This window comes from Lutra lutra, chromosome 5 (genome assembly GCF_902655055.1).
Source record: "Lutra lutra chromosome 5, mLutLut1.2, whole genome shotgun sequence".
NCBI classification, from domain to species: domain Eukaryota; kingdom Metazoa; phylum Chordata; class Mammalia; order Carnivora; family Mustelidae; genus Lutra; species Lutra lutra.
Window position 1 is genome coordinate 162185925 of NC_062282.1, and position 24357 is coordinate 162210281.

Here is a 24357-nt window from a genome sequence, read left to right on the forward strand (position 1 = left end):
TCCTTGATGAACACAGATGCGAAAATTCTCACCAAAATACTGGCCAATAGGATCCAACAGTACATTAAAAGGATTATTCACCACGATCAAGTGGGATTTATTCCAGGGCTGCAAGGTTGGTTCAACATCCACAACTCAATCAATGTGATACAACACATTAATAAAAGAAAGAACATGAACCATATGATACTGTCCATAGATGCTGAAAAAGCATTTGACAAAGTACAGCATCCCTTCCTGATCAAAACTCTTCAAAGTGTAGGGATAGACGGCACATACCTCAATATTATCAAAGCCATCTATGAAAAACCCACCACAAATATCATTCTCAATGGAGAAAAACTGAAAGCTTTTCCGCTAAGGTCAGGAACACGGCAGGGATGTCCGTTATCACCACTGCTATTCAACATAGTACTAGAAGTCCTAGCCTCAGCAATCAGACAACAAAAGGAAATTAAAGGCATCCAAATCGGCAAAGAAGAAGTCAAACTATCACTCTTTGCAGATGAGATGATACTCTATGTGGAAAACCCAAAAGACTCCACTCCAAAACTGCTAGAACTTGTACAGGAATTCAGTAAAGTGTCAGGATATAAAATCAATGCACAGAAATCAGTTGCATTTCTCTACACTGACAACAAGACAGAAGAAAGAGAAATTAAGGAGTCCATCCCATTTACAATTGCACCCAAAACTATAAGATACCTAGGAATAAACCTAACCAAAGAGACTAAGAATCTATACACAGAAAACTATAAAGTACTCATGAAAGAAATTGAGGAAGACACAAAGAAATGGAAAAATGTTCCATGCTCCTGGATTCGAAGAATAAATAATTGTGAAAATGTCTATGCTACCTAAAGCAATCTACACATTTAATGCAATTCCTATCAAAGTACCATCCAATTTTTTCAGAGAAATGGAACAAATAATCCTAAAATTTATATGGAACCAGAAAAGACCTCGAATAGCCAAAGGAATATTGAAAAAGAAAGCCAAAGTTGGTGGCATCACAATTCCGGACTTCAAGCTCTATTACAAAGCTGTCATCATCAAGACAGCATGGTACTGGCACAAAAACAGACACATAGATCAATGGAACAGAATAGAGAGCCCAGAAATGGACCCTCAACTCTATGGTCAACTCATCTTCGACAAAGCAGGAAAGAATGTCCAATGGAACAAAGACAGCCTCTTCAATAAATGGTGTTGGGAAAATTGGACAGCCACATGCAGAAAAATGAAATTGGATCATTTCCTTACACCACACACGAAAATAGACTCAAAATGGATGAAGGATCTCAATGTGAGAAAGGAATCCATCAAAATCCTCGAGGAGAACACAGGCAGCAAACTCTTTGACCTCACCTGCAGCAACATCTTCCTAGGAACTTCGCCAAAGGCAAGGGAAGCAAGGGCAAAAATGAACTATTGGGATTTTATCAAGATCAAAAGCTTTTGCACAGCAAAGGAAACAGTGAACAAAACCAAAAGACAACTGACAGAATGGGAGAAGATATTTACAAATGACATATCAGATAAAGGGCTAGTGTCCAAAATCTATAAAGAACTTAGCAAACTCAACACCCAAAGAACAAATAATCCAATCAATAAATGGGCAGAGAGGGACGCCTGGGTGGCTCAGTTGGTTAAGCGGCTGCCTTCGGCTCAGGTCATGATCCCAGCGTCCTGGGATCGAGTCCCACATCGGGCTCCTTGCTCAGCGGGGAGCCTGCTTCTCCCTCTGCCTCTACCTACCACTCTGTCTGCCTGTGCTCATGCTCGCTCCCTCTCTCTCTTTCTAACAAATTAATAAATAAAATCTTAAAAATAAATAAATAAATGGGCAGAGGACATGAACAGACATTTCTGCAAAGAAGACATCCAGATGGCCAACAGACACATGAAAAAGTGCTCCATATCACTCGGCATCAGGGAAATACAAATCAAAACCACCATGAGATATCACCTCACACCAGTCAGAATGGCTAAAATTAACAAGTCAGGAAATGACAGATGCTGGCGAGGATGCGGAGAAAGGGGAACGCTCCTACACTGTTGGTGGGAATGCAAGCTGGTGCAACCACTCTGGAAAACAGCATGGAGGTTCCTCAAAATGTTGAAAATAGAACTACCCTATGACCCAGCAATTGCACTGCTGGGTATTTACCCTAAAGATACAAACGTAGTGATCCGACGGGGCACGTGCACCTGAATGTTTATAGCAGCAATGTCTACAATAGCCAAACTATGGAAAGAACCTAGATGTCCATCAACAGACGAATGGATAAAGAAGAAGTGGTATATATACACAATGGAATACTATGCAGCCATCAAAAGAAATGAAATCTTGCCATTTGTGACGACGTGGATGGAACTAGAGGGTATCATGCTTAGCGAAATAAGTCAATCGGAGAAAGACAACTATCATATGATCTCCCTGATATGAGGGAGAGGAGATGCAACATGGGGGGTTAAGGGGGTAGGAGAAGAGTAAATGAAACAAGATGGGATTGGGAGGGAGACAAACCATAATTGACTCTTAATCTCACAAAACCAACTGAGCATTGATGGGGGGAGGGAGTTTGGGAGGGGGAGTGGGATTATGGACATTGGGGAAGGTATGTGCTATGGCGAGTGCTGTGAAGTGTGTAAACCTGGCGATTCACAGACCTGTACCCCTGGGGATAAAATATATTATATGTTTATAAATAATAAAATTTTAAAAAAATCATATAATGAAATGTATAAATGGCAAGCTATGGTGCACATTGGTAGGTTTTGAAGGGTATTAATGACATAAACACTTACAAGCCTACAGATGTGTACTATATGGTATATATATAGGGTCTCTTTCACTGGGTCCACTTTCTCTCTCTACTCCTGGACATCAATTATCTTGGGTGTTCTTCCCAATGCCTTTTGTTTCCCATGAGCATCATGGCTTCTGATAGAGCAATATGCAATCTGTAATAAGAAATGCTCATAAAGGCCATTTGCTCTGAATTTTATTTCACGGGCTGGCAAGAATCCTGTTTTTGATTTCTTATTTCAAACATTATAAACATTTTTACTAAAGTTTCTTGCATATTATTTAAGAATTAGGTAATTGTATTAAAAAAAAGTCTATTTCGGTGTAAGGGGGTAAAGGGATGGGTTGGCCTGGGGATAGTATAAAGGAGGGCATGGATTGCATGGAGCCCTGGGTGTTACAAGCAAACAATGAATCTTGGAACACTGCATCAAACACTAATGATGTACTGTACAGTGACTAACATAATAAAAAATAATAAAATAAAATGGATTTAATATTTAAAAGAAGAACAGTTACCCCTGCACACAATTGAACAGATGATGTCTCCCAAGATCTGCACTTTCCTTTCTTTCTGTCAGGTGCATTGTATGACTGAATGGTGAAGGGTTTGGACCAGAATTTGTTGAGTAGGTATTAGATGTCAGGCCCTCCGTGCACAAAAACCCATGTAAGCCTTATAGAAGAACCCACTTTCCCCACAAAGACACAGTCAGAGGGGCCCACATCACTCACCAGGGTCACCTAAGGGTTATTTGAATGACATAATATCACTCCCCAGGGTCAGAGCACCTGTGTTTGAATGCACATCTATTTTAGCTTCAAATCCACTGTCTTTCACTCTTATGCTCTGCTTTTAGGGCAATTCCAGGAATTATGCAAGCTGTATCAGTGGACTCAAACTCAAGGGACCCCAAAGGAAATGAATAAATGTTAGTTTTACTAATGATAGAAGGTCTGCTTTCCTGCTTGGTAATTCAGGAGCTAGCAGGAGAGACAAATGAGGGAGAGACTTACTACACCCGCATGAAAGAGAATTTCCACCGTGGACATGGGCTGGGGTCTGAATGGGATGGGGAGTTGGGAAAACCCTCCTTGGGGAACCAGGAAAGATACGAGTTGTAGCAGCTGGGCTAATGGCACAACATTCATCCAGGAAAATCTGCTTTCCAGAGAAATTTCACCTTAAAATTGTTTCCGGCCTTTAAGGTTTTACTCTTAAAAGGGCCAGCTCTGGTATTATAGGAACTTTTAATTACTCCATTTCACTTTTAAGAGACTTGCAATAGCATCTGCTTTTGCAAATGGAAAGCAATCTGGACAGGATTTTTTGCTTTTACAAAAGAGGTAGAAAGCAAAACCATCATGTACAGTGTCTGATTTGTGGCGCTGTCACAGGGATGACATGCCCTGTGACATGCCCTTCCCCAGGAGCCTCACTCAACATCCAGCCATCGCAGCTCTGGTCTTTGGGAGCACCTGTGTTTCCCCTTGATTCCTGGAGTCCATTTGTCAGCAAGATGCATCCCCAGGCATCAGAAAAGCCTAAGAGAGGCTATTTTGGAGTCAGGAAATGCTCAAAAATGTTTTTAATGGCAATTGCTTTTATTTTTTTAATGTATGCATTTCACAATTTCTTTGTTATGTTCAGTTAGCCAGTGTATAATCCTAAATTTTTGTTGTAATGTTCAACGATTCATTAGTATGCATTTTTGTTCACAAGAGGTTTCATAGGAATGCCCCACTTTGAGGAGAAATGTATAACTTCTTCATTAATACGTTGGGAATGTATTCATTTATTTAAAAAATAAGGTTAAACTTTGCAATCTTTGTTTGTTTGCTTGTTTGTTTGTTTTAAGTGCTTTTTGTCCAGTCTCGGGAAACCCTTTTCAAATATCACCATGGAAGCTTCCTGATTTGTCTCCCACCTTGCCACTAATTAAAAGCATGTATATGCCCTTTTCTCTTCCCTTAAATCTTTTTTTTAAGATTTTATTTATTAAAAAAAAGATTTTATTTATTCATTTGAGAGAGAGACACGAGAAAGCACAAGCAGGGGGAGATGGAGAAGCAGACTCCCCAGTGAGCAGGGAGCCCGATGTGGGGATACATCCCAGGACCCAGATATCCTGACCTGAGCCAAAAGCAGATGCTTAATGACTGAGCCCCCCAAGAGGCCCTCTTTCTTTAAATATTATAGAAAGCAGGAAAAATCCTTCTCTATGATTCATGCTTTTCCTTGTTATGCTATAGTGTTTGTAGAAGACTCAAAAGCACAGACATTCTTAGCATGGGGTACATCCTGTATGTCCTAAATGTCAAAGCCTATTTTTTGTGTCAAAGTGATTTACAAGAATAGCATTCTGTGAAACACGAGATTCCATCCTTGGCCATTACTTGCAAGTGTGTGGAAGTCTACATATATGGGGAAATGCCTCTGCTTTTTCTTATGTATTTTACACAGAATGGACATTGAAAAAGGAGTAGAGCAGTTGTGCTCATGGAAGAGTGTTTCAGAGGCCTTGCTTGGAGGTCTGTTTTTATAGTTATTGGCCCTACAATAATGGACTCTATATGAACACAGTTGGTTTCAGGCTGCCTCTACCAGCAGAGAGAAATCCCTATGTCCCATGTCACCCCACACCCCTGGCCACATGGGAGCATCCCTGAGGACGGGCAGAACTCTAGTGACCCTCAGGGCTTCGAAACCCAGACCATGAGGAAAGACAGCAATGGGGATTGGATATCACACTCAGAGATGATAGCTGAAAATCAGTGCCCTTTGCCCACAAATAAAAATCTACACAACCTTGCAGAACATGCAGAATCAGCCATCGGTCTGTGTTTCCCCAGTCTCAGGTGGAATGGGAGCCACACTGAACCACCAGACCTTCTGAGACACCCAACATCCTTTCAGACTTAATGGGGTTTCTGCTCTCGTGTTTCTTGTGCCCAGACCCCATGGGACCCGCAGACGGAAGCTGCAGCTCTAGGTCTCCCTGGAAACTCTATTCCAAGACTGGTGCCTTTGTGGTCCTTTTCTCCGTGACTATGCAGGTTGTATCTCCATTCTGGCCGGCCCCTTCATGCACCCTTGTGGGTACCCGGGAATATCAACCACTACCTTGTTATTCTATGCCCATGCCAGCTCTCTCCTACGGCTGGGTATAAACCCGGGGTCATCTTCTTTGTTAGGTTTGCACTTGATCCCAAGACCTGGTACCAAGCTCCTACAACCATCTGTGGTGGGAGGAACGCCATCCCTGCATGATTCTGGAGAGCACAATAGTATCAACACTGAGCACTGCACAAAACAAAGACAGGCTCTGTGTCTATTACTTGCATTTGTTACATCTCAGGTTTCTCGTATCTAATATACGCGTCGGGTTTACAGTATTATTTCAGAGAATGATTCCGAATCTTAGATGGGATACTGCATTTATTAATCTATTCCAGAAGCTCTACTGAGCCATTACCCTGTGCAGCCCAAGGGAAGGACTTTGGAATAAAGCTATGAACAGGATGCATTTTTCTCAAGTCCCTCAAATTGTCTAAAGAAAATTCTAATGTAAATCATTTTATTTAAATACAGCATGACTCCATGAATCAACCTTTGCTAACCTGCACGTATGGGGAGTGGAGGTCACGTGTGTGGGAAAATGGCTAAGCAGTGGCATTTCTCCCACAGCCCATCCTGTGTCCCACACATGTTCTCTCTGCCTTAGAGTCGTGGGGACCTTCTCTGGTTCAGTTCTGTTTCCTGGGTTCCCTCCATGGAGACACAGAGCTCCATGGGCTATAGGTGCCCCTTACCTAACCAGGGAAGGCTGAGGCTGTGTGCACAAAGGACATCTACATACCTCAGTTCAAAAAGCCCCAAGGCAGAGTCTGGGGGAAAAGGAGCCATAATAATGCAGGGCATAACGGCTGAATGAAAACCCACCCAAATCCTTTTGAAAACCACAAACAGGAAGGAAAGTGCTGTGTCAGTGGCTGTTGCATTTGTGGTTTTTGAGGTTTGAACTTTTTTTTTTCTTTTTTTCTTTTTTTTTTTTTTTGCTGTGGGGTGGAAGGAGCTTGGCTGGAGGAGACTGTGGGTCCCCAGAGCTAAACCAGACGCTGAGGCCCAGGGAGAGCTGAGAGTCTTCGGGAGAATGACAAGGGACCCAGCTAGGAATGACAATACGGATGCCCTAGGGACAGTTAGGGGAGGTAAGTGCGGAGGAATGTCCATAGGAGGGATGATCCCATGCTGTTGGAGAAGACAGGACACCAATGGAGAGGAGAACTAGACTAGAGGTACTGGTGAGAGTCAGGGTGGATTTGGAACGAGGCAAACTGAAAAGGACAGGTGAGACTCCAGGAGAGAGTGCGCCAAAATGAGGCCGTGTCCCCACAAGGACATGTTTTGTTCACCTTAGCAGAAAGATTGTGAGAAAATACAAAAATACAAAAAACTTCAGTTAGACCAACCCTATTAAAAAAGCACCCAGGTGGTCACTTCTCATGGCATTTGTAAACACAACAAAATCAAATTATAATCCATTGCACTCGTTACCTGCGGGGACAGGCTCCAAGGGAAGGGTCTTTCTAAGAACAATGAGGGCACAGACTCATTCCTCAGCCAAGGAGTCTTGAGACAAAGCAGAGCTTAAACTCAGCTGCCCTAGAATCCTATGGGGAAGAACCGCTGTCTGATGTCTGCTTGCTCACTCAGCCAGGGTTTCCTGGGTGTACAAACGGGCATCGCTCTTCACGGTACTGGGAACATACCATTACATAAGGTGGAAAATGCTCTCCTGATCCATGGAATTAAGCTCTGTGTGGCCATCCTTCTCCCACTGATTGTGTCCTTTTTGTTTAGGTGACCATATGTAGGGACTCGTGCTGGAGCCTGGACCAGATGTGTGGTGCCCATGAGTCTGTCTTATCCTTGAACTGCACTGTCAGAGGGACACCAACCATATCCTCCTGTTTCAGAGGCAGGCAGAGGGGGACAAGGCCTTCTTGAAGTCCCCTGAGCTAGAAAGGGGCGCAGTCCTCAGCGCGAGCCAGCATCTGTGTTTGCACTGAGAATCCCGGCACCCTTCTGCCTTCTTCTCTGACTTCTCATCTCTGCTGCTTTGCTCACACTCATGTCTGTTTGCACTCAGAGAAATCTAGTTTGTTTATGAAACTGGCCTTGGGCAGATGACCTTGAGCTTTCAGACAATGCCCAGCACCAAGCTTCAGGACAAGCCCTCGTCCTTAGAATAAGGACCCACGTATGCTGAGCAGGTGGCTCAGTAGGGGAAGCATAGGACTTGGGGTTCTGCTCAGGTCATGATCTCAGGTTTATAAGATCAAAGCCCTCCTCCTTGTTGGTGGGGGTTCCTCGCCCAGCGGGGAGTCTGCTGGACAGTCCCCCACCCTCCACCCCTCCCCTCACTCTCAAATACATAAATAAATCTTTAAAAACAAATGAATAAGGGGCGCAGACCTCACAGGAGCCCCAGAGACCTGAGTCATCTGCCCCTGCCTCTGACTGGGGACCTTATCTCCAGCTCCTCCTCCTCATCTGGCCACACACAGCCCGCCTAGAGGGCTCTGCTCACAAGGCTGATTCCTGCTGCCTCCCACCACAGTTCATGTGTGTGTGCCCTGCAGCCTCTGAGTGCTCTGTCCTAGGCTTCCCTTCCTGCTTGCTCCTTAGCTGGCCCTTCTGTTGTTAGCCCAGAGACCACTGGGAGCCTCACCCAACCCAGCAGGCTAGCTCAGAGTCCCCTCATGTTCCTGTAGCTGCTGAGCTTTCTCCCAGCCATTACTCTGTAATTGCACAAGGTTTCTTGATGCCCCCTGATGCTCCCTGGGACCTGGGACATAATGCTTTGAACTGGCCCTTGTGTCTAGGGCTCCGGTACCCAGAACATGCGTTGAGGTCAGACTGGATGACTTGGTACAGGCATTCACACCATCACTCCAAATTCAGCAGAACGGAAGTCACATTTTGCTCCAGGAGGGACCCTCCGTGCTTTTGCCACCTCACCATATTTTCCCAAACGGGAATCACATCCTCTCTTAGGTTTCTCCCACTCCTTACTCACCTATCCAGGCATCACCACATAAGCCCATCTGCTCATGTCTTTATCCTGAGCTGAGTAGTGGAGGGTAAGAAGTTAAAGTTTGGCAAACACTATAAGAAATTATTATGCTGTATAAGAAGGGCTGGGTGGCTCAGGCCGTGAAGCGTCTGCCTTGGGCTCAGGTCATGATCCCGGGTCCTGGGATCGTACCTCATATGGGGCTCCCTGTTCTGCTTTCCCTCTCTGCAGCTTTCCCTGCTTGTGCTCTTTCTCTGTCAAATAAATAAATAAATAAAATCTTCCCAAAAAAGAGAAATTATTTTGCCTTACAGGATAAGGAGGCTGTGGGGTAGTTCAGAAAAATAATGGAAGGACAGCTCAGGAATTCTCCCAGTGCCCTAGCGGTAAGAACAGGAGTAGGGGCTCCATTCAGACATCACAGGAGGGGTGGTTCCCCTACACATGCCCAGTTCCCTGGCAACCCAGGGGGACTGAAATGTGAATTCTGTCCTTGTAACTGAGGGCTGGGATGTGACTTGTTGCCAGGAGGGGCTCTGCTGGGCTCTTGAACTAGAGCCAGGGATGAAAGCCACGCTGTGCCGGCGTCTCCGGAGGCTGTGTGCTCCTCCCCTCCAGGCCAGACGGTTAGCGCAGATAACCGGGCTGCAGAGGAGGGTTGCGCTGCATTAGCAGGCGGCCATGGCCTCGGGGGCACCTGGGGAGCGGCTGCGTGACGAGGCCCGCTGCCCTGTGTGCCTGGACTTTCTGCAGGACCCAGTCAGCGTGGCCTGCGGCCACAGCTTCTGCCACAGGTGCATCTCCGAGTTCTGCGAGAAGTCCACTAGCACGCAGGGCGGACTGTACACCTGCCCTCAGTGCCGCGGCCCCTTTGGGCTGGACAGCTTGCGGCCCAACCGGCAGCTGGCCAGCCTGGTGGATGGCGTGCGGCAGCTAGGACTGGGCGCGGGGCCCATGGGTGTGCACCAGTGCGCGCGACATGGCGAGGACTTGACCCTCTTCTGCGAGGATGACCAGGAGGCCCTGTGCTGGGTCTGCGACACCACCCTGGAGCACAGGGACCACCGCACCATGCCGCTGCAGGAGGCCACCAGGGGTTACCAGGTGAGAACCCGGGCTCCGCAGGGCAAGGTGCAGGGGCCCACCAGGGGTTACTAGGCGAGAGCCTTGTGCTCTCCACAGGGCGCAGGTGCAGAAACCCCGATGGGACCAGCAAGAGCCGCGTTTTGGGGGCAAACCCAGAGGAGAGCATCCTGACCTGAATGACTCCTACCAGCTCCGCTCTCCCTCCCAGCTCAGTGCAAGCTGGGCCTCCTTGCCTGGCCCTATGGTGACACCCCTGGGACCTCTGTTCAGGAGCTCAAACGTACCTGCTTCACCTGACCAGATCACTGGAGAGGGTCCCCTGTCCCTGAAGCCTTCCCTTTCGCAGCCCTTGGCTGCCATCCTGGCTTCATTCTCTGTGATGCTGACATTCCTATCCCAGACTAGACCTCTACTGTGGGGGGCCGGACTTGCCAGTGCGTGGGGTGGGAGCAGGCTTTCCAGTGCGGTCCGTGTTACAGTTGCCCATCTTTACTGCCAGTGCTTCCTAAACTGGTCAAATAACGTCCTGTTTTCTGTAGTGCTTATCTCCATGTTAGTTAAAACTGTCACCAAAACAACACTGGGTTCTGCACACTAGCATCTGCCCAGTGCACAGCTCTTATCTCCTGTAAGGCCTGCAGTAGCATGTGTCCCCTGAAGTAAAGATTCCAGGAGCTAAGTCCATTCAACACACATTCTGGGACTGACAACGTGAGCACCCTCAGTGAAGAGGGAACTCATATTGGAGGAGTTGGCACCCGAAGGGGCATCTGTGAAACTCTAATAGAATTCCCCATACTGGTGCTCTTCAAAAGCTCTTTGAATATTCTGATCACATTTCAATGCCCAATATCTGGAACACCCACTACCAGAAAGGAGATGGTAGTGGTCTTCAAGTCTTCAATCTGCCTACGTGGTTAACTGAAGTATTGTCACAATGAGATACATTGTAAACATTGGACCTCCTCAACTTTTATTATTATTATTATTATTATTATTATTATTATAACTTTGATTCTTTTATTTTTTTAAAGATTTTATTTATTTATTTGACAGACAGAGATCACAAGTAGACAGAGAGGCAGGCAGAGAGAGAGAGGGAAGCAGGCTCCCTGACGAGCAGAGAGCCCGATGTGGGACTCGATCCCAGGACCCTGAGATCATGACCTGAGCCGAAGGCAGCGGCTTAACCCACTGAGCCACCCAGGCGCCCATAACTTTGATTCTTTTAAATCAAGGTTTTGGAATACTGCCCACCTCAACTTCCTTCTTGACATACCTGGAAACATCTCTTAGCTTTTCTTTCTTTCTTTCTTTCTTTTTTTTTTTCTTACTTTGGGAGTCATCTACAAGATCCAGCTGCCAGGTCCTTTCCAGCTACACTTTTGAAGTATGCTGTTTCTGCTTTCTTTTTACCAGAAGTGACCTAAACATAATGTGGCTGTATGTAATATGTCTAAAGATGTTCCATATATTTCAGTAATCCTTAACTAAATGGCAAATAAATATCCATTAAATGCCTTAGCTTCTAAGTCAAGACTTCCTAGGGCCCTAAGTTCTGTTTTTACACTTCTTGTCTTAGCCAACCATGAAGTCCTTCAAAACTAGCCTAATCACTGTTGTCCTCAAACAAGCCGCATCTTTTTCATCTCCTCGCTTTTTTTTAAACATTTTTTAAATTTCTTTTCAGTGTTCCAGAATACATTGTTTAGGCACCACACCCAGTTCTCCATGCAATACATGCCCTCCACAATACCCACCACCAGGCTCACCCAGCCTACCCCCCATTCCCCTCCAAAACCCTCAGTTAGTTCTTCAGAGTCCACAGTCTCTCATGGTTTGTCTCCCCTCCAATATCCCCCAGATCACTTCTCCTCTCCAACTCCCAATGCCCTGCACGTTATTCCTTATGCTCCACAAGTAAGCAAAACCATATGATAATTGACTTTCTCTGTTTGACTTATTTCACTCAGCATAATCTCCTCCAGTCCCGTCCATGTTGATACAAATGTTGGGTATTCATCCTTTCTGATGGAGGCATAATACTCCATAGTATATATGGACCACATCTTCTTTATCCATTCATCCATTGAAGGGCATCTTGGTTCTTTCCACAGTTTGGCAACTGTGGCCATTGCTGCTATGAACATTGGGGTACAGATGGCCCTTGTCTACCTCCTTGCTTTTGATCACAGTTTCTTCTGCCTAAGGGAGCTTTTTCTCTGTCTATAGGTGTCAAAGTTCTATTTCTTACAAAAAATGCCACTTCTGGGATGCCTGGGTGGCTTAGATGGTTAAGCATCTGCCTTCAGTGCAGGTCATGATCTCAAGGGTCCTAGGACCCAGTACCACACCAGGCTCCCTGCTCAGTGGGGAGCCAGTTTACATGCTTCTCTCCCTCCTGTCCTCTCTCTCTCTCTTCTATCTCTCTAACAAATAAACAAATAAAATCTTTTTTAAAATACCACTTCTCTCATCTTGTCAAATACTTTCATAAATCATCCTGCTAGTTTTTGAGCAACCTAATGGATAAACTTGTAACAATCTCTTTTAAAGGCAGTTGTTGTATAAGACTTACTAAATGACTTAAGGAAGAGTTTATTTTCCCCCATTTTTTTCATAAGATTTATTGAATGACTTAGGAAGAATATAAAAAGGTGACTATATGTGTAACTTTACGGTTGTTCTCTATAGATAAAATATATGTGTTTACCTCTAGCAGGGATTATAGGGTTGAAAAAAAAATTAGTTTTATTTTTTTAATTCCTCATAGGGCTTATCATATTGTGTATCTCCTTTCCACTTAACAATTAGTACTTTACAAGGTTTCATTGACCAAATGACAATAAACAACTCTCTTTTTATAAAGCAATAAATAATTTCAAAAAGTTCAAATATATATCTATAATAGGAATACCATCACTTACAACCAAGCATGAGTACTGAACATTTGTTGCTATGTAATTTTTTATATATTTATTACACTTTTTTTCAAAATTAGAGCCATATTACATAAAATATACTTATCTTAATTGACTTTGTAATTGTGAATGTTTATTGCCATTCAATATTCTGCAGCATCCTATTTTGATCCCATCATGTCAATATAAAATTCATTTTTCTTACTTTCCTATTTTTCACATTTGGTAAGTTACTTCTACTATTTTAAATAATGCTGCAATGAACATATAAACATATGTTTATATGTTGATTATATCTGGCATTAGTATTTAAAAACATATTCATATTTTGCTTGATTATTGATGAGGCTGGACATTTTTATGTGCTTCATGGGGCCTGTTTTAATTGATCTTTGCATGTCCTGATATTCCTAGTTGATACGAGGTACTGAATTTTGGCATCTATAATGGGTTCAGCACATCTCTCCAAACAGGCAAAGCTCCAGATGGCCCTGGAGCTTGTAAGGAAGGAGATGGAGGAGACCTTCACTCAGGAGGCCAACCTGGGGAAGAAAACTGTCATTTGGAAGGTAAGAGAAACTTGGGACTACTGCCACATCCCAGTCTGGTTCATTAAATTACTATTCAAGCATCTTCCTGCTGCACACTTTGGTTTCATTTACATGGTTGCTCTGGGGAAACACCTGGGTCATCTTGGATCATCACATCCCCTCAAATTATATTGTGTGTGTTCTTTATCTCTACCAGTACTTCCCCAATCCAAATTATAAATATAGTTTTACTGATCTTGAGTGTGCTATAACTCACTGCTCCATTCCAGTACCTACAGAAGAGTCTCAGACTATCTTTACTAGTTTAAAACATGTGTGTATAAATGCATGTGTATTCATTGGAAAAATGACATAATAAATATTTAATAGGATATATATATATGAAATATAGCTAATATTGATCATTCTGCATATAGGAGGACAATCTGAACTTTCAGCCTCTTGTCAGTAATCCATACACGTATCTTTTTTTTTACACTCCATCAGCTTTTTCACTTACCTATTTACACACACACACACGCACACACACACATAGTGGTTCTCAGTCTTCCACTGACCTTCTCCTCTGCTTATGCTCTCTCTCTGTCAAATAAATAAGTAAAATCTTTAAGGTTTCACAGTTGCCATATTGCTAAGTAATGTTCAAGTTTCTAATGTCTGAGACCTTTTTTTTTCATATTTACAAATCATGTCTCTGTAATCTCTCTTCATACTGATACAGTTGTTTTGACCCTGTTCTCATTCTAGTGACTACTTTTATGATGTATGTTAATGTCCTTGTGATACTTATTCTGCTCAGCAGTTTAATAGATATTTCATCTTAATCCCTATACTCCTCTTGCCCCATAATTTAAGTATGGTGGGAATCCTTGTGTGTAAAATGCCTTGCCCCCAAGTGCATGGCAGGATGAGGACTCAGATCCAGCAGTCTCTCTCAGACTGTCCACCTGAAGGCCGCGTGTCCTCAGAGCAGTGTCTGCTTTCTGATGTTGATGAGAGGCAGCTCATGAGTGGACAGAGTTAGGGTGCCAAGGTCTCTGCACCTTGCCACCCCTGCCTGGCCCACACCTGCAGCGCCCCTGGTGGGGGTCTGCTTCCGTGTGTCACTCCAGGAGAAAGTGGAAATGCAGAGGCAGCGCTTCAGGCTGGAGTTTGAAAAGTACCGTGGATTTCTGGCCCTGGAGGAGCAGCTGCAGCTGCGGCGGCTGGAGGAGGAGGAGCGAGCCACCCTGCAGAGACTCCGCGAGAACAAGAACCGGCTGGGGCAGCAGAGCAGGGCCCTGAGGGAGCTGGCCCAGGAGCTGGAGGAGAAGAGCCAGCGCCCAGCCCTGGAGCTGCTGGAGGTGAGTCCGGGTCCCAAAGCAGCTGGGTCAGATGGAGGTGAGCCTAGCTCCCTCAGCGGCTGGGTCAGCATGAGGTGATCCCGGGCCCCTCAGCCAAGCCAGGGCCATGTGAGAGAACACGGTGACACTTGCCACCACAATCCACTTGCACCTTCATGCCTTTTAGGAAAAAGGACCCTTGACATCAGTTTGGAAAGCACCTGAATTCTAAGTCTTAGCATCAGAATGAAAGGAGACTCTCAAGAATTGTATAAGATGTTTCATCTTAGAGACCAAAATGAAATCTTTATTAAAAAATAAAGTTAATTTGATATCTAACCTATAAGGTTATACAAAAATATGGACAGGCAATGCTATGTGGCCTGAAAGACAATTTAAAATCCCAGTTAATCTTTCAATGTGCATAACCAATTCCAGAAGTCTTTGGTAACCCTTTTCTGTGTCAGTAGCTGAATGTAAGAATGAGGTCTTAAATTGTCCATCTTGATGTTTTCTGTTTAAATTTTGTGGCAAACATGAATTTGCTTGTCCATATTGCTTGGTGGGAAGGGCTTAAATGGGCTCCTTGCCATTTGCTCAAAGTCTGTAAGGGATTGTACAGCAGAGTCATAGGGAAGTTCTATTTTTAATTTCTTGAGGAATCTCCACACTGTTTTCCAAAGTGGCTGCACCAACTTGAATTCCCACCAACAGTGTAAGAGGATTCCCCTTTCTCCACATCCCCTCCAACACATGTTGTTTCCTGTCTTGCTAATTTTGGCCATTCTAACTGGTGTAAGGTGATATCTCAATGTGGTTTTAATTTGAATCTCCCTGATGGCTAGTGATGATGAACATTTTTTCATGTGTCTGATAGCCATTTGTATGTCTTCATTGGAGAAGTGTCTGTTCATATCTTCTGCCCATTATTTGATATGATTATTTGTTTTGTGTGTGTTGAGTTTGAGGAGTTCTTTATAGATCCCAGATATCAACCTTTTGTCTGTACTGTCATTTGCAAATATCTTCTCCCATTCCGTACAGCAGAGAGACGAAACAGGAAAAGAAAATACTTGTTTTTAATCGTGCATGAGGTCATCAAAATCCCAATGTATTGAGAAAGCCCTCGTTGATAATGCATGTGTATTATCATGATAGGATGCACGGCAATAGGAAATTCTGGGCACAATGACTCAGGCAACAGATTCTGAACGAAGTACCCCCACCCTCATCCACCCGCTGACCCTCAGATTCCACCTTGAGTTAGCTCCCGACTCTGAAACTGCCCTGAAATCTCCATATTAACTATCTTCACAGGTTACATAGTGGGCAGTTCATTAATGGAATGAACTTACAGAATGTTTTTATTGATTTTGTCTTAATAGTTCATTTTGTCTTCTATACAGTCATATATATAAGCAACACATTTATTATTTTTTATTTTTATTATTAAAATGCTAGGCTTATTTTCATGCAAACAAACTGAGCATCAGAAGAGAAATAATTTCTGAATTTCAGATAGTAAATATACGCAGAACTTTCATATTTTGCACAATGTCATCCATCACCTTATTTTACTGTATTTCAAAACACAACATTGAGAAAAAGAATTTGTTAGCAGAATTACACTACAAATCTTATGGGATAATTTATTCTATATTTATTTTCATCTTTATATCCACATTTTGCTTTCCTCCTCAGTACCAGTAAGCAACATTTTACCCCCAAAATAAGGCAGAGGTCAAAAACAAGGCCTGCCATCCCCATAAGAAGGAAAGTCAATTATCTTCCTGCTTTTGTGCCTTCTCAAAATTTATCTGACACTGTGACTATTTTTAGAGGGAAAAGGAAAATATAAAGCAGGTGATTTATTTAAATAATGTCCTTTGAGATAAAATATTTGTAATTAATTAGTAACTTCCTTTTTTATCCCATTAGGTAACAAACTCACCCATGAGTTCGTAGCTATGGTCTGGTGGTTCAAAGAAAGAGGAATTTGGGGGTTTTTTTACAGAGACATTGGGAGTAAAATTTTTGGTCTATACCTTTCTCCATCAAGCAAATATCTGGAGATATTTAAGGTCTTACAAAGACATTGGGAGTAACATTTTTTGTCTATACCTTTCTCCATCCCTTAACTAAATTCTGGAGATATTTAAGGTCTATTTTTACCCTAGTTCCTTCTACATTTGTTACAGAACATAACTCTTTACTAATATATTCAAATGCCAGAATTATCAATTCAGAAAACAGTTAAAGTGGTTGATGCCATTGGAATTAACCTAAACTTGGTGTGGTCTGACTCCTCTGTAGTAGGGGCCAACAGATTTTAAAATTATTGAGAGACACTCACATCTCCTACAGTTTTATGTTCATACTGGACCATGTCTGGTTATTCCTAAAGCAGGGTTGGTGGTTTGTTTCTGTCAGACACAGTCTGGAGGTATAACTCATCCCTGCCTCTGTTTCCCCTTTCCTTCCAGGGTGTGAGAGGAGTCTTGAGCAGGTATATTCCTTTCCGAACCAGGGACAGGGCTAGGGAGGACAAGCATGCAGGTGCATGAACACTACTGAGAACTTTCACTTCTCTGACCTTCTCAGAAGTAAGGATGTCACACAGCCAGAACTGGAGCCTGTCCCCATGGAGCTGAGGACAACGTGTCGCATCCCTGGGATGAGGGAAATGTTGAGGAAGTTCCAAGGTGGGCTGCGTCTTTGAGCCGGGACAACCGCAATGTCTATGTAGGGTTCAGGGAGTTCCACGGTTTGTCACCGTGCAGGTCAGGCTGCAGTTACAGAACCCAAAGTTTAGTTTTGATTTTTAAGTTGCATTTATTTATTTGAAAGACAGAGAGTGGGAGAGAGTGACCCAAGCAGACTGTTCACTGGGAGCGGAACCTCATGTGGGACTTGATCTCGTGACTCCCAGATCAGACCTGAGCTAAAACCAAGACTGAGCCTCCAGGCTCCCTAACAAATGCCTATTTTTAGATGATGTCACTGGTTTACTAGGGATTGCAGACAATTTTGTTTCACCTTACCTCCCTCTGGGACCCATGCGGATAGGGCCCCACATCCCTTCTGTTGCTGGTGGCCCTGGAAAGGGTCAGGTTAGGGTGGATTAGGCACTGGTCCTAAGGGCATCCACACTAAAGTGGCACACAGCTTAACTGAAGATTTTAAGGACTGCATGGGTCCCATGGTCAAGCCAAGTTAGAAGGGGGGCCACAGAGAGTACCATGTTCAGAAGCAAGAGAACAGGGATATTTGTGTAAAGTCATAAAGGATAGCAGAGTCCCTAACCCCCATTTAAGCTCCGTTTAGTTATCACAATAGGCTTGAAAGTGAGGTTCCCAGCTTGTTAGCTATGATATCAGTAACACTAGTTCCAATGAATAATTATTTCCTTATTTATAAAATGCTGAAAAAATGTATACAAATGTGAAAAAGCAATACAATGTATACAAATGTATACAAATGAGAAAAATGTATACAATGTATGCAAGTGTATGCAAATGTGAAAAAAACAATGCAATGCACACATTGCACACAAATTGACTAATTACTGTTTTCATTACTTAGGAGGAAGCTTCAACCCATACTGAGAAAACCCATTTTAGCACCACTATTCAATGATGGGCAGATTCACATGTATTAACCACATGACTTCTTGAAATTTATTACACTCCCATAATCAGTGTCTGCATATTCCTATTTTAAATGAATTGAATAATTAATGGATCAATTCAATAAATGTCCTGTATTTTGTTCCACACACTTTTCTAAATATTGAAATATATTATTTGTCAATAACAAAAAAATCCTAAAATCCATAACTTCATGTTTGCATGTTGTACATATTTATGTGAATTATGCAAAATGCACAGAACATTAGAAGATGGACAGAACATTGGGAGAAAAAAATAAGGTCAGGGTGGCCAAAAGTTTTCAGGTTAAGACATCTAATTTTGAATTTAATGATCAAGGAAGGCACCTTGGAGTTAACTAATCACACATCTGATGTGGAGGAAAACCTTTCAAGCAGCAGAAATAAGGAGTGCGCAGGCCTGAGGCAGAAATACAGAAGATGTGTTCCAGGAGTGATGAGGAGGTCTGTGTGGCTGGGGAGGAGTAGGCAAAGGCAGGGTCAGAGAGGCCAAGGGAAGTCCAGCTAGCACAGGGTGCTATGGGCAGGGCACTAGGACCAGGATGATTTACCTTCTGGTGAAACAGGAAATCCAGGGAAAGTAGTAAATGCAGGAATAACATGACTAGATTAATGTTTTGAGAGTCTTACACTGAATTTGAATAATTCGAAGGGGCAAGGCTTTCAGTGGGCAAAGCCATTAGGAACCCTTGCTATAATTCCGTCAGAGATGACGATGGTTTGATTAAGATGGTAGTATTACCCCAGGGGCTGAGATGTGGAGTGTGGACAGAATCTTGGTCAGATTCAGAGGTAGAGCTGCCAAAATCTGCTGGGGGATTAGATACATGTTTTCAGAGAAAGAGACATGTCAGAAATGATGCCAGCAGTTGATTTTTACATACACAGTTAAAGCTGCAGGTGTGGCAGAGGGAGGAGTTGCATTTTGAATGTATCAATGTGGTGATGTATGTTAAAAATCCAGAGTTTGATGTCAGGTAAGAAGATGATTCTGCAAATGCAGTTTTGGGAGAAAGGTCAAATGTAGAGACATGCATTTGGAATCAGTAAGTAAATGAGTGGAATTGAATCAAAACAATGATCCAGCCAGCCCAGAACACATTGAGAGGGAGCTGAGAAAGAAAGAAGTCCCGGTCCTGGAGCTATTGGAGGGAGAAGAGGGGGAAACGGCCAAGGAGACCAGGAAGGAGTGATGAGTAGGGAGGGAAGGAAAGTGTGATGATCAGTGTCTTTGGGAAACAGAAAGGAGGTTTTCCAGAATGCAGGGATTCTCAACAGCACTGAATGCTGCAGAAAAGTAATTTAAGCTGAACTCCAATGACTACTCACCAGTGTGGAGGTCACTGGGAATTTGCATTAGAGTCCCATTATAGCATGATGAGAAACTGAGTATAGGAGATGATCCATGGAGACAGTGGACTCTGGGAAACAGAGAGGGTTTTGGAGGGGAGGGGGGTGTGGGGTTGGGTGAGCTTGGTGGTGGGTATTAAGGAAGGCATGTATTGCATGGAGCACTGGGTGTGGTGCATAAACAATGCATCTTGGAAACCAAAAAAAAAATTAAATTAAATTAAATAAAAAAAAGAAATAGAAAAAAAGAGAGAGAGAGAAAGGTAGGGAAGCAATTGGGGATAGACCCTATTCACAACCATTTCACAGATTTATTTTCTTATAAATGGAACAAGGACATGTGCTGGGGTGGACATGATGTGTAAAGGCAACAGATATTGAGTAGGCCTAACACGGTTCCACGGTAACCCACCTGTCAGTCTGTTATGACCTCTAGATTTGGGGAGGTCACATGAACTCTGACTTCATGTCTCCTCCTCTATAAAGTGGGGATGATACCAGTCAGCTTGAGGATGGTTAAACAGGTTGGTAGCGATGATATAGTATATACATGAGCCACTCGGGTTGGGGTGTCAACACAAGACCCACAGATACGGATTTACAAATTTGTTATTATTATGATATTTTAAAAAACTATATTAATGAAATTTATCATTTTTGAATGCTTCTAAAGAGAAGACACAGGCTATTTTCCATCCTTCTTCCCTGCAGAGATTTTATTCATAAATGGGTTTACTAATGTGCCTGAGTAAAATGTCACATCCATGTCCTGAGACTTCACAGTATTGGTATTGGTTTTCTATCATTGTGTAACAAATTACCACGGAGTTCATTACTTAAATCCACCTGCATTTATTGGGTCACAGTTACATGGACCAGACATTTATGTGAGATCAGCTCATTTCTCTGCTTAGTTTTCACAAGATCCATATTAAGGTGTTGGCTAGGCTGGGCTCCTCTGCAGACCCTGGGGAGAGGTCTACTCCCAAGCTTATTCAGAAGAGCAGAATGTTGTTATGGCAGCTGTGGGACTGAGATCCCCGTGTCCCTGCTGGCTGTCTGCTGGAGGTCACTGGCTTTTCTCCTCATGTGGCCCCCTCTGTCTTGAAAGCCAGCAAGGGCACATTAGATTCCAATCTCTCTGATTCCCTGTTCTGCCACCAGCCTGACAGCTGGGGAGACCTTTCTGATTTTAAGGGGTCTTGGGATTAGAGGAGATCCACCCAGATCCTGTTCTTGTCATAAAATATAATCATGAGAGTAGCACCAGGGGCTGTAGGTCATGGGGCCATCTTAGAATTCTGCCTACCAGAGTGACATAACAATGGAAGTGGTAGGTTTCAAATTAATGACATTTTCCTGTGGATTTTGAGAAGAGAATAAGTCAATACAGAAGATCTCCCTAAGAGCACCCAAGTACTCTGAATGCAGGTGACAGGGATCTAAATAATTGTGCTGATGGTTCATCATGTCATTGACAGTTGTGTGTTTACTGGCGTAGTAATGAGTCCTGAATGATGCAGAGGTAGCAATGAGGAGTCTACTAGTGACCTCCAGGGTCAAATATTACTTTGCTTTCTTTAGGACTCATTTGAGAGGGAAGAGTGAGGAGAGGTGTGGCTATTATATGAGCTATTGTACTTCCTAGGCTTTTACCAGTCTCCTCTGACTATTCCTCTGTCCCCACGAATCCTTCCTACAGTTGATGTCAAGCTGGACCCCATCACTGCGCACCCCAGCCTCCTCTTGACTGCCGATCTGCGCAGCGTGCAAGATGGAGAACTGTGGAAGGAGCTCCCCAACAACCCCGAGCGATTTGACACATGGCCCTGTATCCTGGGTCTGCAGACCTTCTCCTCGGGGAGGCATTACTGGGAAGTCGTGGTGGGAGACAGAGCAGAGTGGGGCTTGGGTGTCTGTCAGGAGACCATGCCCAGGAAGGGGGAGACCACACCGTCTCCTGAAAATGGGGTCTGGGCCATGTGGCTGCTGAAAGGGAATGAATACATGGTCCTTGCCTCTCCATCGGTGCCTCTCCTCCATCTGGACCGGCCTCGTTGCATTGGGATCTTTCTGGACTACGAAGCAGGGGAAATCTCCTTTTACAATGTAACAAACGGGTCTTACATCTACACGTTCAATCAGCTGTTCTCTGGTATTCTCCGACCTTATTTCTTCATCTGTGACACGATTCCTCTTACCTTGCCATCTATGACAGACATGGAGTCAGGAGACTGGGTGTGCAGGGATCATCTTGATTCTGCTTCTAGTGTAAGACACGATTGCTCCTAAAATTCACTTCCTGAGGAGTTTGTGCCCAGCAGAACTTCCTGGAGCAGAATGAGGATACAGACATGCTAGGCCCCAGCAAATGCCCCATTCAGACCAGTTCTTTAATCCTTCCTGCTATGGACATATTTTTCCATCAGGACAAAACAGAAAATATTAAATATTTACATTTGGAGGAGAATTATAGAATACACATGTATTTATAATATGTAAATATATATTATTTATATTTTTATGTTTTTATATATGTATATATAAATAAATGTATATTTATAATGTACATTTAATTAATTACTTATTATAATTAATAATTAAATATAATTAATTATATATTATATATAATTAATTAATAATTAATTAACATACATTAATATAAATGTATATTTATGATATATATTTATATCAAATATAATTATAAATTATATGTTTATTTCTAATATATATTTACATATTATAAATATATGTGTATTCTATAATTCTCCTCCGAATGTAAATATATATAAATATATATAAATTTATATATAAATGTATATTTATATAAATATATAATGATTATATACATATATTATGACATATTTATATATAAATATATATTCACATATACTTTATAAATAAATTATATACAAATAATAAATATATATATTTAATTTTGTAAGTGATAATTTCTACAGCTCGCATGGAACTTGAACTCATTACCTGAGATCAGGACTCACATGCTCTTCTGGATGAGCTGGCCAGGCACCAACATAGATCATAATTTTAGAAATGGAGCAGACTTCCTAAGTCTTCCAAAGGGTGCTACCCATTTTCTTGATGAGGCTTTGTCCAAGTCAATGGAGTTTGTGTGAAAGATTTCTAGACATCTGTTATAATTTCTTATTCCTTTAATTCTCCTTTCATTCCAACTCTTATTAAGAAGAAGAAATGTCTTTTTTTTTTTTTTTAAGAAATGGCTACACTTAAATTGGTGGAGAACAGTCCAATGTCACTCCAGCATCAGATCCATAACTCTGTTTCTCCTCCTCTCTCAGTCTGCCTCTCTCTGTCTGCCTCTGTCTCTTTCCTTCTTTCTTGCTCCTGACTTTTTATTTATTGTTTTATCCCTATGATTGATAATCTCTTTCCTTCTAGATTAACAGGTTCAGAACCATTTCTTTTTACATTCAATTCTCCTATGACTATATTCATTTACTTTCTAAATCCTCTTTAAACTGGACTAATTTCTAAGGTTTATGAAATCCATTCATCTGATTCCAGTATAACTGATTATGACCCCAGATCCATCTAGGACTACAACTTTGTCCTTTATCTTTAGGGACATTTTTTATTTTAGAGTAGAAATTTCTCAGAATTCTGATTCAGCTCATTCTTTCACTTGGCCATTTATCAGTGGCAAGACCTCAAACAAATAAACCCTTTGTCTTTAGATTTGAGCAACTTCATATGGTTCCTATGAGGGAAATAATGATAGGGACCTTTCAATGCTCTGGCAAATACTTAAGATCATGATTGATATGACTGTTCTTAATTAGACTTATCTACTTAAATACAACATAAAGATGAATATGATGGTGAATGGATAATGATATTTGACTTATTTTAAAGTGTACTCTATTTCCTAAAAAAAAAAAATTTAAGTCATTGAGGGCTAACTTTGATGCTATGTTTCTATTCATCTGTGTCTAATAATTGCCAGACAGGGGTAAAATACTTCAATGCTAAATGTTTAAATACCATACAATTGTTAATTAATGGGAAATTTAGTTAACATGACTTTGATAATAATCTGCCAACATTTTAATCCTCCACTTTAACTCCACATTGAAATTTAATATATTTTTCTCTTTGACTAAAGATCAAAAAGATCTCTTTGACTAAAATCTTTCATTTACTTTCCAATAACATCATTAACGTAGTTTTCTTTCTAGAGTTTTCAAACATTTTTCTTTTTCTTGCCAGGCTTTTTACATTTGGAGGGTTATCCTAAAGTATAATAATTTTAATGGAACAATCTCATACACTCTATTTCCAGATGGTTCTACATACTTTATTGATGAGTCCTTGTATTAAACAGATTTCTGTGTGTTCATATGTGATGCATTTTGTTTGATCATAAGCAAGCAAGTCCTCTCTACATCTCTCTTCTCCAGATGGAGGTAATAATAACGTATTCTTTATGCCTCCTGTTGATATTTTATAGACCACACATACCTGAGGCCTCTTCCATGCATGGTCTGAGTAGAGAAGAGGCGCATGCCTGGTTTCTGTTCATACTTCCC

At 42.3% G+C, this 24357-nt stretch overlaps 1 protein-coding gene across 1 annotated transcript; it reads left to right on the top strand.

Moving 5' to 3' along the window:
* The first annotated feature begins 9573 nt into the window (after window positions 1-9573).
* TRIM58 (tripartite motif containing 58) lies at window positions 9574-22161 on the top strand. Its single transcript, XM_047731057.1, has 6 exons — window positions 9574-9996; window positions 13373-13468; window positions 14563-14793; window positions 17256-17278; window positions 17374-17474; window positions 21492-22161. Exons 1-6 carry the CDS (start codon window positions 9574-9576, stop codon window positions 22079-22081), a joined length of 1464 nt encoding a protein of 487 aa, XP_047587013.1. The 3' UTR covers window positions 22082-22161.
* The last annotated feature ends 2196 nt before the right edge of the window (window positions 22162-24357 follow it).

What these genes read in the sequence shown, in the direction of transcription:
- TRIM58 (XM_047731057.1), top strand. Translation starts at nt 9,574, where the DNA reads ATGGCCTCGGGGGCACCTGGGGAGCGGCTGCGTGACGAGGCCCGCTGC. An exon ending in CAGCCCTGGAGCTGCTGGAG is followed by an intron (nt 14,794 to 17,255) that starts GTGAGTCCGGGT and finishes CTTTCCTTCCAG; the next exon opens with GGTGTGAGAGGAGTCTTGAG. An exon ending in GTGAGAGGAGTCTTGAGCAG is followed by an intron (nt 17,279 to 17,373) that starts GTATATTCCTTT and finishes TGACCTTCTCAG; the next exon opens with AAGTAAGGATGTCACACAGC.